This window comes from Eulemur rufifrons, chromosome 8 (genome assembly GCF_041146395.1).
Source record: "Eulemur rufifrons isolate Redbay chromosome 8, OSU_ERuf_1, whole genome shotgun sequence".
NCBI lineage: Eukaryota > Metazoa > Chordata > Mammalia > Primates > Lemuridae > Eulemur > Eulemur rufifrons.
The window spans coordinates 87,885,917-87,905,550 of NC_090990.1; the positions used below are offsets into that span (position 1 = coordinate 87,885,917).

The window sequence follows — 19,634 nt, forward strand, 5'->3', positions numbered from 1 at the left end:
TGTTAATGCCCAAAAGGAAAAATGTCTCCCGAATGCCTAGATCTCTGATACTAGATTTGAACACTCAGAAAGTGATGTTTGTCTGTTGGTAGTGGTGCAAGCAGAAGACAGCAACTTTTGCTGGACCATCCCAGGCATGGGGAAGGGATAATTACATAGAAGAAAGGCAATATAGCCACAAACAATGGGTGGGGAGATGCAATGTTTCATTAAGCCAAAGTATATCCTGCGGTCAATGAAGACAAAGTTCCTGCTTATGAAGATGGCAAAGATGATCCTATTGATCCAAGAACACTAAGGAGTAGGAGCCATAGAGCTAATCTGTAGGGTCCTTGTTTTCCTTATAGTGGTGTCATCATCCAACCTCTCTCGGCCTTCCCTATAAACAGACGTGCTAACATACATCTTTCCTACTGTACAGAAATTTTGTGAAGATGATAATAACAATGAAAACAATAAAAGCAGTAGTTTTAGACATTAGTGGTAGTCTTAGAAATAACAGAACAGTAGTCATAGGTGCTTGTCAACGCATAAGTGTTTTATACCCATCATCTTATTTAAACCTCACAAAAACACTCTCTGGCATAGTTTCTGTTGTTCTGCCCACCTTATATGCAAAGAAAGTAAAACAAAGAAGAATTACCTTGCCTAAGATAACAGGGTGACGACCTGGTGTGTGAGTAGGAGAAGTGAGTGTTAATTTCAGTCTGTGATAGTAACCTATAATCCCAGTTCCTCCTGGACCAGCTGAGAAAAGTGAAGGCTGGTTGAAAAGTGTAAAGTTTGCACAAAATGGGTTATTTCAACTTCTCTTTCATTCCCCCAGGTCATTCCATTTGCTGCTGACTGTGACCTGGATGAATGCACCTGCCGAGACCCCAAGGCAGAAGAAAATCAGTAATTGCGGGATTAAGCCCCTCCCTCCACAGCCCAGAGGCAGTAAAAAAAAGACCAACACAGGAGGAAACAGAGGGTGAAGGAAGAAGAAAGGTCATGAAATGGAGGAAGGAGCAAAAGTGTGAAGAATCTCATAGGAAATGCTAGAGGATGTTTACAGGTGCAAACTAGTGCATCATGTAGCCCAAGGAGGGAAATTTTCTTTAACGTGGCAGTTGATTAGAGTGGAAGGAGAAATACAATAGATGTATAAGGACCCTCCCCCATTTATATTCTACTCAACTCCATCCTCCGCTCTTGCCCTACTGCCCACTCTGCACCCTGCCAACTGCGCAGCCCCATCCAACTTGTAAACTAATGACAAAGTACTGGGAGAGATGTTGGCAGGGATGCTCTGTTAATACCCATTTGGAATGGATTGCCATCCTTCAGGGCTCGTCTACTCTCAGCTGGTTCTTCCTCTTTCTTTTGTGTAGTCTCCTTTAAATAATGAAGTTAGTTATTAATTCCTTGTAAGTATTTAAACGTAATTATATAAATATATTATATATATTATATTTTTTGCTGTTTACTAAGCTAAAAATTATCCATTGTTCCACACATGCTGCTGTGAAGTTCTCGTTCAAAATGAATTCTGAGGCTTTGAAGACAGAAAGACAAGTTGTCTGCCATCTTGCTATTGTTAGGGATTGGCAGGTAGAATGGGAAAGGAGAAGGAGAGAGAATAATTAGATGAAATTCTGGATGCTAGTTTGTCAGCCAATCATCTTTTTATGACCTGGGAGCTGGGCCCACTTGAAGGAGACAGGGAGTTGGAATGATAACACTAAGAGTCATGGAAAGTTGGGCGTGAGTACCCACTGGTGATGGGTCTAGGAGAATTAGACTATGATTCTTGAGAATCTACCCAAAAAGAATATATTAACTTTCCTCCACTTCTCAGAACTCTCAATTGGAGTTGGTGAGACCCAGGATTTTCTGCATGTCCATGTACCCTGTTCCAAATGTGGCCATCAGCTGCCAGCCAGTCAGCAAGTTTACATTAGGGCCCATTCTCTGGTTGCCAGGCCAGAGGGACCCCCCACTCTTCGTACTTGGCCTGTGGTCTCCCTCCTTGTTAGAAGTCCCCAAGCCTGGCCATCATTCACAGTCACATGACTGATTGTGATTTTTCTGGGGCAAAAAATTATTATGGCAGGGTAATTATGGTGGGAGGGAGAGGTAGGAGGAGAAGAAAGAACAGGCAGGGATGGAACAGCCAGAGGAGACCAAAAGGAGGTGAGTAGTCAGGGTTAAGTCAAGGCCCGGGGCACAAGGATAACAGGAGTCAAAGAGAATCAATCATTTTTCCAAGCATCCAAGGAAGACCAAAGTGGATCCCATGAGAATGCAGAAGCTGAGATAAATTCTATTGAACAGCGAGGTATAAATTCTGTGGGCTACGGATTTTGAGTTAAGCAAGCTATGGAAATGCATGGAGCAAGGGTGACACTCAGTGGGGAGACAGAAGAATTTCAACTATTTAGGTTCCATTTTGTTGTCTTTACCCTTTCTTGTTCAATAGATGGACTGCACATGAAATGACCATAATTACCCTGCCTCTATTTACAGCCAGGGCTTACTTTTTTGCATGTGGTCTATTGCAGTTATGTGTTCTTGCAAAGCTTTCTCTGTTAGGCCTTGGGGAAAGAGAGTAAGGAACCAATTTCTGCTCAACATCCCAGTCTTAGAAAGGGCCGGGAGTCTTGTCTCCCCCAAAGTTTCTTCTCCAGTAGGAACCAAGAACAGGCAAAATTTAGAGCTCAACCATCATCTTTTCCTGTCTTCTGCTTTTTTTCTCTGACCACAGTTGTTCTACTTTTTGCAAATAGGGATAGGAGATATTACCACAACTATTGAAATATTATCCACACTATCATGTAGGGAAGACTAATATTCTGAAATGGAAAACACAAGGATAAAGTCATACACACATATTTATCTGTGGGTTTGTGGAATGAGGGTGGCAAAGTCCTTGGGGAAACTGAAGAGCAGAGTTTACCCTCCAAAAAACCCTCTTGTCTTCTGAAGGTCTAACCATAAGAGAAACCATAGCCTAGATACCATTCATTGTCATGGCTCACACTTAGTGCCCCCAGGAAGACAGGAAATATTTATTTCTGGGATTCTGATAGGTTTCAATATACAAAGGACAGTGGAAAAGTTTAAACTCTCTATCAAAAAAAAAATGTTGTAAAGTTGTTTTCTGGAGGAAGATATCCAAATTCCTGGAAGTGTGTCAAGCTCCTTCTTGGGGATACCTGCCTCGTCTGAGAGTGCGGCAAAGGAAAAGTCATTGTGGGCATCACTGAGCTGCAGAAGGGTGCAGCGCCCACAAGAATGTGTAGCCTGTGGTTCATGATAGTGTGTGTTTGTGCTCAGTCTTTCCTTAAAAGTAATAGTAAGAACATTTCTATTGCAAACTTCGCTTTAAAATATCTTATCCTCTGTTGGCGACATCTTCAATTCACTACTGCCCTGGGAAGGTGAAAGGATGGCTCTTGTGGTGTATGCAAAGCCCCTCAGCTTGGAGGCTGCCCAGCCTTCGACAGCTGCAGCCACTCAGTGACAGTAAGTTCTTCCTGCCCATGTCCCCAGGGCCTAGTGTTTTGAGCAACTTAGGCCACTGATAAAGTGGAAGGAGTAAGACACTGTGGTCACAGATCCTAGGGATATCAACTGGCACTCGCTCCATGTGGTGGTCTGCATTCTGATGTTCTGGGCCACATCGATGGTGTCATCGAGGGCCTCTCCCAGAGGCTCTTATGTTTCATTGTTCCAAAATCACTTTTTTTCCCTCTTTTTCCCAGTAATTTGGACCTCTGGTGCCCAAGTTGCCCAGGGCTGGCTGACTCTAGGGACTAACATGACAGCCTCCAGTCAGAGAGACAGAGAAGCGGACAGAGTGAGGAGAATGGGCAGATGCTGGCAAAAATGAAAGCAAAGAGTACATGAAAGTCAAGAGTTCTTCTTAGTTCTCTCCTTCCCTTTTCCCCATTACAAGCATTGGACTTGGCACTTCCTCTGTTCCGTGTAATCACTATAGAGTGCGTCAGTTAGCACCAAGGGGATGGCTTGATCAGGAACGTACTGAAAGGAGCTGATCTACTGTATTGTAACGTAAAACAGCTATAGCCAGTTATTTTGTAAGACTATAAGATGTTCATTAAAAAATCAGCACACAAAATGAGAAGTGTCTTTGGTGTCTTATTCTTTGTTTAAATCATTCCATCACTTCTGAATCATTTTCCATTGGTTTATGCCAGATTCAGGCATCAGTCATTGTTTAATTGATTGATTGATCATTCCTTTCAGTCATTTAAAAACTATTTATTAAGTAAATAGAATGTGAGGGGAAGACAAACAGGAACGTTCACAAGGAGAGATGACACACATGAAAGCAGGCTCTGTGGTAGTTCTGTCATGTGCCTCAGGAGCTGTGAAATAAGGTGCAAGAGTCACTCACAGTTCAGAAGAAGGAGGCACCACTCCTCGATGCCAAAGGCAGGTGGCATTTGAAAGGTGGTTGGTGAAGGATGCATATGGTCTGGTAGGCAGAAGGGCAAGGTGGGGAGAGGCGTGTCCAGGCAAGATAAAGAACAGGGTCAAGGATCTGGAAGTAGGAGCGGGAAAGGCTGGGGGTTACGGGACACCAGTGAGCCACGTGGCGGAGCTGGAAGGTAGAACTCAGCTCATCCATGCCATGCATTTGGCAAACACCATCTTACTTAATTCTTACAACAGATCTGCAAACCATATCTTCTCATTTCAGAGATGAGAACATCAAGCACCAGTCTGGTGAAGAAAGTTCCTCGAGGTCACATGAGGGGAGTTGGGTTCAAGCCTGGTTCTGTGGGACGTGAAGATATAAGTAGGAAAAGAAAAAAAATGGTGATGAGTAGGATGGAGAGAAGAGGAGAGAAATGTCAAGCATGATGCTTCTAAATGAAGCCAACACAACCTGTAAAGGTTACCATCATGGACAGCAAGGAGAAGCCAGCAGGAGCACGCTTGTGAAGGAAGAGCATACGTTTGCTTTTTTAATAAACTCAGTTTGAGGGGCAGATACATAATTAGTTGGAATGTCATATAAAGCAGCACTCACACTCTAGAGGAGGCTTCTGCAGCTCAGGCCAGTCTGCCAAGTTCTCTGTCCGTGCCAGGCCCCCCTGGCTGCTGGAGAACTGGGTGGATATCTCAGCTCACCTGTGAGCCATCTAGGAAGACCTGCAGAACAGAAAGCTGGAAATGTGGGAGAGGTTTGTGGTTAGAAATAAACATTTGCGAGAAAAAATCATTTTCCTTATGGTTGACAAAGTTCTTTCATATATTTTATGGCTGCACATGGAGTAAGGAGAGCAAGAACAGTTTTGCTTTGTTTTGCTTTGTTTTTGTTTTTCATTTTATAGATGAAGAAACTGAGTGTCCGAGAGGTTATTGGAAAATTTAAGCTCACCTATCTAAGTGCAGGTTGGGACAGGAATCCAAGTTTTCTGGCCCCAAATGGAATGTGTTTTTTACTATGCAATGTTCAGCCCAGTAGGCCCAAAAGTGAACCCAAACCCAACTGCAATGGGAAAGAAGACTCTTTTTACCTGTTTATGTTTCAGGGTATTCACTGGTCTCCTTGTGGCTTTCTTAGTAGCTCAGTCTATTTTCTCCCTTGCCTGTTGTCCATGGCAAATGAGAGGAAAACTGAGGGCAGCCTTCTTACATGTGCTTCCAGCGTCCTCTCCTCATGCCAGGCCCTGAGTATGAGCAGATGCCCTTGCACATGCCAGTTAGGCCAGCTGGACAGAAACATCTGGCAAGGCTGCCTTCTCCTTAATAGCTTCCCCAGGGAGAGGCCTGGACAGAGACTTTGGAGCTCTGGTTTCCATTGACTGACAAACTTAAATGACATGATGAGTCATCTGTCAGCTGGGAGACACACTACTCTCAGAGCTGGCTGCCCAGATGATGAGGGGCTCAGGGTGGGGTGGGAGGAGAAAATGAGAAGGCCTCGGGGGCATCTCTGGAGCTGGCATTCGATCATCTCTTTCCAAGTCACCCTGGGAAGACCACTAATTCTGAACTGCCAATATGTCAGGTTTCCCAGTGGTTAGCTCAGATGAAAAGACAGTGCTGCTGAGAATCTTGTATTCCATAGTAGTCCACACTCATATAAGCCTCTACATGTGCCTTGGATATCTGGGCTGTCAAAAGACAAGACTAGTTTAGAAAATAGACCTTTGTTCTCAAGTCTGCCATAATCTGACCCCACATGGGCTTTGGTTGCACATTTTCCCGTCAGAATCCTGTCTGGTGGTCAATGCGTTGAGGTGTGTGTGACTTGCTACATTTGGTTCCTTGCTGATGATGGTTTAGTTTTTGTCTTTTTGTTGTTGTTTTTCCTAATCCTGCCATTTGATCCTTAGGTTGCATTGCTAAGTGTTAGTAAGAACTGGTGTGACAATGGCAGAGTACATCCTTGAAAGAAATCTACAAGTCAAATCTGGTTAACATTCCAAATGAGAATAATGAAAACATTTCTAAGCCCTGAAAGATAGTTCTGAGTAATAGCAATAGTTCATAGTAACTGCAATTTGCTAATGTTTTTCAAACCAGTTTTCTTCTAAGGATAATTTAATATAGATAAACTTTCTTTTCTTTGTCTTTGCCTACCCACACAAAAGTCACTTATTCAAATGCAAAAGAAAAAAGTAAGTAAAGGGAGAGTGTTGACTTTTTAATGACTACCAATTGTGTTATATCAATCTACTCTTTTGCTCCATTAGGTAACTGCTATCTGAAAGTAGTTGCCTGTTTAAGAATGTTTATAAATATACAGGCACATATTTAAATCTCACAAAAGGCTGTCAAAATTAGAGAATTTGCCCACATCACAATACATGCAATTCAAAATGCTTTCTGAATAGTCAGGCAAGTTGTGTACAAATGACTTCCAAGTAATTACTTTGTTGGTTGTGACTCAGTAGCCATTAGAATGACCTGTAAAGTTCCTACAGCTTTTTAAAATGTCCAACTAGTTTCCACACTAGAAAAATATTGCTTATTAACTCAATACTGCTCATGCCTTCTCCACCTTGATAAGTGACCTGGCCCAGGGAGGCTGGGGGCAGGGATGACTGAGTCTGGACCTTGAAAGTCAGTAGGTAGGATGCATTAGTGACCTGTGATCTGTGGGCAGCATCACGGTGATCTGCAAGGATGGAAAGTACAAACTTTTGATCCTGACAAATCTGAATTTGAATTCTGGCTCCAATACTAGCTAGATAAGCCATCTAGTTACTGAGTGTCTCTGAGCCTCAGTTTCCTAAACATATGTCTTTGCAGGACTCTGCCCAGCACCGTGCCTAATCAGTGTCAGACAGGAAGTGGTTAAGGACTGGGTGTTGGAGACAATGTATACAGTCTACTTTCAAGAAGTTTGACAGCGGAGAACGGGAGGGAATTGCCTTTATGCGACTTCTAAAGAAACTTAAGTTCTCAAAAGCCACGCTACCCTGACATTAGAGGGACCCTGAGATGTGTGTCATCATCAGTTATGTTCTCAGGACAGTCAGAGCAGATGGGGAGGCCCGAGTGGCTTGGCTGCCAGGAGGTGTTCTAGCCCACTGATTCAGAGAGGAGCAGAGTGGATGTGCAGGGTGATGGTAGTAATGCATGGCGCTGATAAAAAGGAAGTGGGCTACGGGGGAATTTTAGGAGTTGTCAAAAATGTTGGTAAGCTCAGCTGGAATCTACTTGAAAAGTTGCATTAAGTAACACATGGGATGCAGGTCATTTTCTTGAAAACATGATTAAATGCTGAATGTATCCAGTTTGTAAGACAGCACTGTCTGGTGCAACTTTCTACAATAATGGGCATGTTCTACATCTACATTTTCTGAAGTAGTCGCCACTAGCCCCATGTTGCTCTCTAGCCCTTGAAGTGCAAATAATGAGACTGAATTTTAAATTTTAATTCCAATAATTTAAGTTTAAATTGCCACACGTAGCTAGTGGCCACCATACTGAACAGCCCATTTCTAGAGTACCACATACATATATCATTCAATTTGATTTTAAAATATCCTTTGGGCCTGATTTTTTAAATCATGCTGTTTATATCTCATGGCTGACAAAAAGTTACATCATGCTCAGTTGGATATTTTGTTATATTATTCTAGTTTAGGAAAACAAATTTAATAAATCATCTAAAAATTACACATCCAGGAACCTCAAACCATAAAGAAAGGAAATAGAAAGACCTCTTAGTTTCCATAAAGCCTATGTGATTTATTAATAGATAAGGTAGCAGGAACACCACTGGGACCTTAACTTTAGGAAGCGAGAGAGTGACTGAAGAGCAGTGAAACATTTAACATAAATGAGACCTGAGAAACATTCAGACAGGTACAGAGAAGCCTAAGGTGGCACAGCCAATGGTGGCAGAGCCAGGATTTGGACCCAGTAGTATGGTTCTTGGGTTTGTGTACTAACCCCCCATGCTATACTGGAACACTCCATTTCCTGGGAAACCACACACATAAAACACATTACTTAGTTTTGTAGATTCTCAGGCTTGAGAGACTCTCCAAAAGACCATATTATTCACTATAAAATTCCCTTCATCAAATTTTCCTGCCTAATCGTGAATGGATCTAGTATTAAGGAACTCACTATCCCCTAAGTTGTACATTTCATATCTGGACTTCTTTGACTTGGAAGTAAAAATACACACAGCGATGATAATATCGTTGTTTTATTCAATACATTTTTTATTGATTACCTATTATGTGCTGGTGAATAAAACAAAGGAGCTTGGAGAAAAGTTGAAGGAGACAAAACATATGCACACAAATATATACGTCAGCTGGTGCTCTGAAGAAAAATAAGGTGTGCTAAGGAGGGAGAAGCAGAGGCCAGGGCTGGGTGGTGCTAGTTTATATTGGGAGGGTTCGTGAATGCTTTTTAGACACGTGAAGGAAGTTGGGGAGTAAGCCAGGTGAGTACCAGGGAGGGGAGGGGAATGAGCCAGGTACAAGGAACAGCAAGAGCAAGGTGGGAGAAGTGGGAAGGAATGTCGTGTGTGGGCGGGAGACCAGTGTGGCTGGAGCAGAGTGAGGGAGGGGGGTGAGGCCAGAGAAGTAGGGGGGCATTGGAGGGGACCACAGAGGGCCTTGTTAGCCACAGGGATGGCTCTGGCTTTTACTCAGAGTGAAGTTGTTTCCTACACCAGTCTCTCTCTCCTTACACATAACTCATGTATTTCTTTCATATCCTTCACATCCGTCATCTTCCTTTCCATCTGCCTTGCTCTCATTCTAGCTAGGGCATCACCTCCTGAATAGAACACAGCCATACTGCCAGGCAGGTGCCCCTGTCCTGCCTGGTCACCCTCTCATCCACGCCTGTACACCCAGTCCACACCAGACCTCCTCTCATCCATGCCGGCACACCGGGTCCACACCAGCCCTCCCATCCATGCCTGCACACCGAGTCCACACCAGCCCTCCCATCCATGCCAGCACACCGAGTCCACACCAGCCCTCCCATCCACGCCTGCACACCGAGTCCACACCAGCCCTCCCATCCACGCCAGCACACCGAGTCCACACCAGCCCTCCCATCCATGCCTGCACACCGAGTCCACACCAGCCCTCCCATCCACGCCAGCACACTGAGTCCACGCCAGCCCTCCCATCCACGCCTGCACACCCAGTCCACACCAGCCCTCCCATCCACACCCACACACCCAGTCCACACCAGCCCTCCCCCCATCCATGCCAGCACACTGAATCCACACCAGCCCTCCCATCCACACCTGCACACCGAGTCCACACCAGCCCTCCCATCCACTCCCGCACACTGAGTCTACAGCAGCCCTCTGGAAGCACAGGTCTCGGGGAGTCACACATTACTCGGGGAAATGCGTCCATTGTCTGTGCCTGACCTTGAGGGTCAAACCCTTCTTAGCATAGCCCCTTTTTTACACTGATCTCCCACTGCTTCTGAACAAATACCCCATACTTCTGTCAAAGAGGATGTCCCTCCAAATACCCTGCCATCCTGGAAACTTTCCCTTTTGTGCTTGTGCTGTTCCTTAACCTGGACTGCCTCCCCGCCTGGCTCCATGTGCCAAAAACTTGCTCATGCCCCTGGTTGCTTCTCATGTGTCTCCAATTTCATGAAGCCTTTCTTCATCCCCCTATTTGATGAGATTAAAGATTTCCATAACCCCTTATTGTCCTCTCCTAGCGTAATCAATATATTTGACTGACATTATTGTTAGAGGTGTTCTTATCTTTCACCAGTATTCAACTGCGAACTCTTTGAAGGCAGGTGGCCCCAGGGCTCTACTAGTCCATTTGGTGCCTTTTGGGAGAATTGGAATAAAGCATCCCTTCACCTGAGTAAAAGGAAACCAGTCACAGAGACCATGGATTGAAAATCCATTTAGCATGGGCTGCATTTCTGGACACATTCATTCCTTGGATCAGGCAGCCCTTGGCAGGACTCAACCTCATACCTTTACATGATGGCCTCAAAAACGCAATCTTGCTCATTTTGGGATCTCTGGCACTTCCTCACCTAAGGTAGTGGCCTGAATAAAACCTTGAAATGTGCTGAATGGAATCCCAACTCTAATTTGATGTATGTGAAAATAGGATGTTGTGTTTGTGTGTTTTAGGGGTTGGAGTGGGTCTGTGGACACTCGAGCTTTATGTTCTGACTGGTTCTTTAACAATAGTTCAAGAAGTGATGGTAATACGTGGCCAACATAGAAGACTGTGCGTTTTGAGTACATAGTATCTACAACTCAAAAAACTCAACAAGAAAAAATCAAACAACCCCATCAATAAATGGGCAAAGAACATGAACAGAAACTTTTCAAAAGGAGACAGAATAATGGCCAGCAAACATATAAAAAAGTGCTCAACATCTCTAATCATTAGGGAAATGCAAATCAAAACCACAATGAGATATCACCTAACTCCGGTAAGATTGGCCTGTATCAAAAAATCCCAAAACAACAAATGCTGGCAAGGATGTGGAGAGATAGGAACACTTTTACACTGCTGGTGGGACTGCAAATTAGTGCAACTCCAAAAGAATTTGGAGATATCTCAAAGAGCTACAAGTACAACTACCATTTGATCCAGCTATAGCACTATTAGGCATCTACCCAAAGGAACAAAAGTCATTCTATAATAAAGATATCTGCATTCGAATGTTTATGGCAGCACAATTCACTATAGCAAGGATGTGGAAACAACCCAAGTGCCCGTCAATCCATGAGTGGATTAATAAAATATGGTATATGTATACAATGGAGTACTACTCAATTAAAAGAAACGATGGTGATCTAGCACCTCTTATATTTTCCTGGACAGAACTTGAGCCCATCCTCTGAAGTGAGGTATCACAAGAATGGAGGAATAGGCACCACATGTACTTGCCATCAAACTGGCACTGACTGATCAACACCGAAGTGCTCACATAGTAGTAATATTCTTTGGGGGCAGGGGGGTTGGGGGTGGGTAAACTCACAACTAACGGATGTGGTGAGCATTGCAGCAGGGGAAAGGGCATGCCTCAAATCATGGTTGGGATATGGCAAAGTCATAACAGGTAACCAAAATGTCTGTACCCCCATAATGTCCTGAAATAAAAAAAAAAAAAGAAAGAAAAAAATGACTCCTTCTCAAAGTGGCTGTTGAATTCAGGGCTTGACGGTCAGTTTTATGTTGAGGCTTTTGCCCAGCTAACAGATTAACAGATGTGCATACACATCCCAGGTGTAGACATGTAGTCCATGTGGGTTGAGAAGAAGTAGCAACTATTGATCAAGCAAGATACAGGTTCTGGGAGTCAGCCTGACCGGAGTCCAGCTGGGTGATCTTGAGCAAGTTGGTTAATGGCTGGAGACTCAATTTTCCCATTGGTGTAATGGAATGATAATTCCCCACTTAAAGAATTGTTATACAGCTTTACTACCATGAATGTGAAGTGCCTATTATGGAGGTAGGTCTTTGTAAATGGCTGTTATGAGTATTAATACCCTAGGCAAACTGAAGCACCCCCGGCACCAAAAAGAAAATGAGTAGTGGGAGTGGTGTGACTGGCTGGCTTTTGCATTTCCATGAACTTTCTGTCCTAGAATGTATGTTATTCTAACAGGCTGTTTGATGCTCTCCCTCTCCCTCTTTCTCTCTCTCTCTCTCTCATACACACACACATATGCACATACATACTCATATACAGTTAAGTGTTCTATGAACTTTTGGCTATGTTTTAAATATAATTTCATTTAAAACCATATCATGTTCCAGTTCATGTATCCAGTTCCAGTTTTAAGTTCCAGATTAAATAGAATGTGACTCTGATTCCAAGTATTAAGGGAGGGGAAAATTTTTAAAAAACTATGTCAGTAAGACATTGTAATTTATCCACCATTTTAGAGGGTTATGCTAAGGCCAGAGCATGTCCTGGGGCTCTGCCTGGACAACATGCTCACTAGTGAGCAATCCACATCCATCCATGATGGTTTTTGAGTTAAACAATTTACCTTCACAAAGTAAAGAGGGCCCCAGATAACAGTCACAGTTTGGGGAGAGTAGCAGAGGTTCTCTCCAGGTGTGAACGGAGCCGCCGGAGGTACCAAAGCATCTGTGCATTTCAGGCCTTGACTCTTTTAAAGTGATCCTTGGCAGACAATCCAGGCACTTGTGTGTACATGTGTGATCACCAGAGAGTGCAGATTTCAGAATCAAGACCTGGGTTGCAATCCCAGCTCAGAGAGACCTTGAGCAGATGACTGAGTCCTTCAGGGCCCGTTTGCAAAGTGCGGGCTGAGTTTAGATTTGCTGGGTTGGTTGTTCTGCACATTCCAATGGGTAACCCAGTAACCTTGGCAGCACCTGGCACGTAAAGTGCTCTGTGTGAGCTCCTTTTCCATAGTAGATCAGGAGCTCAAGAAATACTTATTAATAATAGATATTTGTCAATAAATACATACTAACAAATAGATTTCCTCCTCCTTTTTCAATGAAGGGCCCTACATCACTCCATCAGCATTTCAGATGTACTCAAAACCTCACCACTTGTCTTGAGTTTCCATTTGCGCTACACCTTAGACAAGAGTTTCCTTTCAGCTAGTTAAGGCTTAAATTAAGGTAAGATGAGATAGGACAGAAAAGAGCTGTGTCTAGAGAAGGTAAATTAGGTAGCAAGACCTGAAGGTGAAGGCAAGTTCAGATTTCGGCAGTATCTGCAGGCTCTCGGGGGAGCTCCAGGCCTCCTTCCTCAGAGGTAACGTGACAAGTAGTTGGCCTCACTCTCGTGCTCTTAACAGGCTTTCTACAAATCACCTGGCCAGTGAATGCTTCATCCCATTGTTGGGCCTCTCTGAACATGAGCTGCCTTGACCTCAGGCTTTTCTGTACTCTCTAAACCCAGTCCCCATGCCGTGCCAACCCCAGCCCACGCTGCATAGATGGTTTTGTCCTTCCCAGCTCCAGCACCATTCCAGGTTTGCCTCTTCAGCCACTGCTAACACAGGTCTTCTGCCGGATCGGATGGTGGGGGCTGTGAGATCCCAGGTCCGTCCCTGCAGTGAGAATACCACCTGAGAGGAGGGCAGGGAGCAAAGGAAAAGACAGAAGTAAACTTCTGCAGGGAAGAAGTTTCAAAGTGTTTCCTCATACCCTGAAGAATGTCCGTCTCAGAGTATTTGGAGAAAAAAAAGTAATTTGTAGATTGAGTCTCTTTTGGCTTGTTGAAGAGTTTTCCAAATTTCTTCTGGGAGGCCCCGCTCTGTGGCTGGAGCAGGAAAGCCCACACCTGAGAGGCCTCTTGTCTTTTACATGCCTGTCTCCATCCTGAGCATTCCTGAGAGGTGCTGGGAGTCCTTGCTAGTGGCCCGGCCCCAAGCTTTGTGGGAAGGAATGCAGTTACACTCAGACATTCTGATTTCTGCTCAAACCCGGTGGCACTTCATTATGTCCTGGCCACACCCTCTCCTTTGAGTGTTTGCTGGCTCTCCGTGGCAACCAGAAACCCTTTCTCTATGTTCCTCCCCTTGCCTGACTCCAGTCAGCTCCATCACCAACACCTCTGTGTGGGCCTCTTCCCTTCCCTTCCCTTCCTCGTTGCCAAGAAACATAGACGCCACAGGGTGAGGACCAAAACGTCTCCCCCTGTCTGATACCCAGGAGCAAGACTGGAAGGTCTGGAGGTCTAAAGTGCATTAGACTGATCTTCTTGGTTGGGAGTTACCATGGTGTAGACACAACAGATCAAAATAGGTGTGGTAGAATGTGTCTGTTCTGTAACTGTATAGACATCCCAGTATCCGGGATGATCTGTCTAAGAACATGACCAGGCAAGAGGGTGGGGATGACATTTATACCTTGACTCTTATGCTAGTGTAGGTCCAAACTCAGTGAGATCAGAGATGGGAGGAGTTCTGGAGTTCCATTTCTGCATATGCCAATAAACACATATCACTAGGAGCCTTGAAAGTGCATAGGCCCAGCGCCAGAGTCACACCCTCTCTGTGGCAGGGGCTGACTCTGTGCTAATAACCCGGCTGAAGCAAGACTGGGAAGTGTAAATATCACTGGTCTTGTTTGTCAGAAGGCTTCCAGTTTTGCTGCATGCAAGAGCTGCTCGCACTGCCCCCTTCGCCTCACAAAACAAACCAAACAAATAAAAGTGTTCAGTCAAATTTTGCTGTTAGCTCAGTTCACCGTTTTGAGCTAATGCAGAAGGGACAGCTGTCTAAGTGGCCACATGGCAGCAGTGCAGAGTGGGAGAAGCGCATGTCCTGGCTCCCTGCATAACAACAGTATGGCCTTGGATCCAGTTACTTAAAATCTGAGTCTGAGCTTTCTCATCTGTAGAATGTAAACGGTGGATTGTTCATGGGATTGTTGGGAGAATTAGACAAGAGAAGCCATACAAAAGTGCCTGGCATATGATAAGTAATCAATAAACATTAGTTGCTATTTTAACATCATACTGACTGGGGAAGAGTTGAAAATCTTTCCTTGAAGACCTAGAACAAGACAGGGATGCCCACTTTCACCACTCCTATTCATCATAGTACTGGAAGTTCTAGCCAGAGCAATTAGGCAAGAAAAAGAAATAAAGGGCATTCAGATTGGAAATGAGGAAGCCAAGCTGTCCCTCTTCACAGATGGCATGATCTTATATTTAGAAAAAACAAAAGACTCCACCAAAAAAACCTCTTAGAGCTGATAATCAAATTCAGTAAAGTTATAGATACAAAATCAACATACAAAAATCAGTAGCATTTCTATATACCAATAATGAAAAAGCTGAAAAAGAAATCAAGAAGGTAATCACATTTACAATAGCTACTAAAAAATAATAAAATACCTAGGAATAAATTTAACCAAGGAGGTGAAAGATCTCTACAAGGAAAACTACAAAACACTGATGAAAGAAATTGAAGAGGACACAAACAAATGGAAAGACATCCCATGCTCATGGATTGAAAGAATTAAGATTGTTAAAATGACCACACTGCCCAAAGTAATGTCTATATTCAATGTAATTCCTACCAAAATACCAATGTAATTTTTCACAGAAATATTTTTTAAAAATCCTAAACTTCATATGAAATAAAAAAGAGCCAGAGTAGCCAAAACAATCCTGAGTTTTGAAAAGAACAAAGCTGGAGGCATCAAAATGTACTCCAAGACTATAGTAACCAAAACAGCATGGTATTGTTATAAAAATAGACACACATAGGCCAGTGGAACAGAATAGAGAACACAGAAATCTACATATTTAGAGCCAATTGATTTTTCAAAAAGGCACCAAGAATATACAAGGGGAAAGGACACCCTCTTCAATAAATGGTGCTGGGGAAATTCGATATCCACATGCAGAAGAATGAAACTGGACACATGTCTCTCACCACATTCAAAAATCAACTCCAGATGGATTAAAGACTTAAATGTAAGACTTGAAACTATGAAACTACTGGCAGAAAACATAGGGAAAATACTTCAGAACATTGGTCTGGGGTAGGCAAAGATTTTATGGCTAAGACTTCAAAAGCACAGACAACTAAAATAAAATTAGACAAATGGGACTATATTAAACTAAAAAGCTCCTGCACAGTAAAGGAAACAACAGAATGAAGAGACAACCTGTTGATTGGGAGGAATATTTGTAAACTCAACAATAGAAAAAACAAACAATCCTATTAAAAAGTGGACAAAAAGACATGAATAGACAATTCTCAAAAGAAGATATACACATTGTCAAAAGGTATATGAAAAAATGTTCAACATTACTAATCATCAGGAAAATGCAAATCCAAACCACCGTGGGATATTGTACCCTGGTTAGAATGGCTATTATTAAAAACACAAAAAAATAACATGCTGGTGAGGATGTGGAGAAAAGGGAACTAACTCTTAGACGCTGTCAGTGGGAATGTAAATTAGTACAACCTCTGTGGAAAACAGTATGGAGATTGCACAAAAAACTTAAAATAGAGCTACTATATAATCCATCAATCACACTACTGGGCATCTATTTAAAGAAAAAGAAATCAGTATATCAAAGGGATATCTGCATTCACATGTTTATCACAGCACTATTCACAAAGGCAAAGATATGGAGTCAACCTGAGTGTCTATCAATGGACTAATGGGTGAAGGAAATGTGGTATATATACAAAATGGAATACTATTCAGCCATAAAAAAGAATGAAATTGTGTCATTTGCAGCAACATGAATGGAACCAGAAATCATTAAGTGAAATAAAGGCACAGAAAGACATATATCACATGTTCTCACTTATATGTGGGAGCTAAAAAAGTTGATCAAATAAAGGTAGAGAGTTGAATGATAGATGCTAGAGGGTGGGAAGTGTGGGTGTATGGGAGGGGGAGATGAAGACAGGTAAGTTAATGAGTACAAGTATACCGTTAGATAAAAATTATAAGTTCTGGCTACTCAGCATCTTTTTTGGTTCCATATTAAGGGTAGAATTATTTTTTCTAGATCTGCCAAAAATGATGTTGATATTTTAATGGGGATTGCACTGAATCTGTAAATCACTTTGGGTAGTATAGACATTTTAACAATGTTGATTCTGCCTATCCAGGAAATCAAGCAGGCAGGAGGGAAGAGGAGGTGATGGATAAATTCACACCTAACAGGTCTAATGCACACTGTCTGGGTGCTGGACACACTCATAACTTCCATTCAAACTGTACAAAAGAAAATTATGTAACCAAACCGTTTGTAGCCAAGTAATATTCTGAAATTTAAAAAAAAAGCCCGGGGGAGTAGGGGGAGGAGGTATAATTTCTATTGTTTGATAGTAGAGTAGAGTGAGTATAGTTAACAACAATATATATTTCAAAGTCACTGGAAGAGAGGACTTTAGTCATTCCCAACACATACAAATGATAAATACTCTGGCCAGGAACAGTGGCTCATGCCTGTAATCCCAGCACTTTAGGAGGCTGAGGCAGGAGGATAATTTGAGGCCAAGAGTTCAAGAAGCAGCCTGGGAAATATGTGGGCAATAGTGAGACCCCACCCTCCAAAAAGAAAAAAAACAATAGCTGGCATGATGTGCACACCTGTAGTCCTAGCTACGCAGTGGACCGAGGTGAGAGGATCACTTGAGCCCAGGATTTTGAGGCTACAGTGAGCTATGGTCGCAGCACTGCACTCTAGCCTGGGCGACAGAGCAAGACTCTGTCTCTTAAAAAAAAAAAAACACACACACAAAAAGCAATAATAAATTCTCAAAGTGATGGATAACCAAATACCATGACCTGATAATTACACATTCTATGCATGTAACAAAATATCACATGTATGCCATAAATATGTAAAATGTTATGTATCAATAAGAAAAACAGCATCTTCAGCAGCAAAAGAAATATCACATAAAATGGTAAAACCTCTTACGTTCCATTTCAAAGATTGAAAGGATCTTTGACACGTAAAAAGTGATGCATGATGTAAACTTGGAACATCTTTTCTTGCTACCCTATCTTGTTGTCAAGAGAAAGCAACTGGTGCTGTTGGTGAAACATGTGGTTCTATTTCAGGGTCCAAGGAGCATCAATACTGGTTGAGCACCTACTAGACATGCTCCTGGCATTGCATTAAATGCTTTCAAAAGTATCATCTCATTCAACCTTCAGGCTGATGGATGTAGTGAGTAAACTATGGTATCTTGGCTCAAGCCCATCCTTCTGTATTCCGCTTTGTGATGCTACTGTTGGAACACCGCAAACTTCGGTTCCTTTCTGTCAGTCAATTCCATGTTAGCTTTTGTCAATAATGGGCACTAGAGGAAGGCTGGAAGGAAGAAGGAGGAAGCTGGTTCTTTTCTGTTTGCTGGCTGTGCATGTCAGCACCTTCCCACCAATGGCTCTTCACAGTGGCAGCAGCAGTATGTTCCTGTCTCTGTCATCTTTGTGCACTCGAAGAACCAACCTCTTTATGTTACCCAAAAGAAGTTCCAACACTCAGCAAATGGCTTCTCCCTCTTGAGGGCATCTAGTTTCTGGTAAACCAACTTCTTCCCTTTGTTCTCCCTGCCCAGGGAGGGCAGCTGCTTCCTGCCATTAGTATTAATACCTCTATGCTATTTCAGTGTTTCAATTTTTTTTTTACTTTTTTGGACCCTACAGCTTTCACCAATCTCATATATTAAATTGCCCTGTTGAAATCTTGACTGGAGCCTAACTGATACACTGCTTAAGTGGCACAAACAAATGGAGACTGAAATTACTTGTTCTGTGGCATCTAAGATACCAAATTAATGCTTATAAGACTATTTTAAAAATGTAGATTTAGAAATAAAAGTGACAGTTCAAAAAACGTAAGGGTAATGCTTTGAAATTGGTGTGCAGTAATGGGCCAGAAGTTCTCAGAAATGTACTGTTTGTTCTATTCTATTTCCATTTTAAATGTTAATAAATCCATATTCACTTTTGTATACATCATAAGTCATGTATGTGATGCATACATACTAGATTTTCCTGGATTGTCCTGATTTCAAGTATTCTGTGCCTATCCTGTTCCTATAAATTAGGGAAGACAAGCGCACGGCACACAACCTGCTATTCACAATTTCATATTGATATTAGGTATTGATCATGGATCTCACCACTCTTTCTGGCCAGGTACAGACTATGTTTCAGAATCCTTTTCAAGTCAGCTGTCCAGGCAGCCACTACCACTGGATCAAATTTAGCACTCAAGTGGAAACCTATTTGCCACCACTGTAATCAATCTTAGAGTTCGTGAATATGTATTTACTTTTGGCATCAAAATTTTATCTTACAGATTGTCATGGAAACCCCAAAGAGTTACAAAATTCCTATATCAGATGATATGTAATCATTTTTAGTTTGAAGTATGTGTTAAGACCCAGTCAGGAGAACATTTTAGGTAATTCAAGAGAAGAAGTTCAAAATGGGAAACCAATTAGAAAGACTTTGGAATAGCAGAAAGTACACGTAGGGAATGTGGAGCAACCTGTAAGATTAGCAACAGCAGGAAGCAGCTCTTGTTTGAGGGGATAGAGAGACACACAGAGGAGACAGAAATGGAGAAGGAGATACTCGAGACACTGTCCAAGGCAGAGATAGGGAGAAGCACCTGGCTTCCTTCTTCCTATCCTCCCGCCTTCTACAAGCGCCTCC

The 19,634-nt window shown here is 42.7% G+C and overlaps 1 protein-coding gene across 1 annotated transcript in view; it reads left to right on the top strand.

Annotated features, from left to right (window-relative positions):
• PAPPA2 (pappalysin 2) overlaps window positions 1–901 on the top strand; it is a 306,873-nt gene extending 305,972 nt beyond the window's left edge. Inside the window, exon 22 of the mRNA XM_069478386.1 lies at window positions 827–901. Within this exon, the coding sequence (XP_069334487.1) occupies window positions 827–901 (75 nt within the window). The remainder of the gene's footprint in view (window positions 1–826) is intronic.
• Window positions 902–19,634: the final 18,733 nt, after the last annotated feature.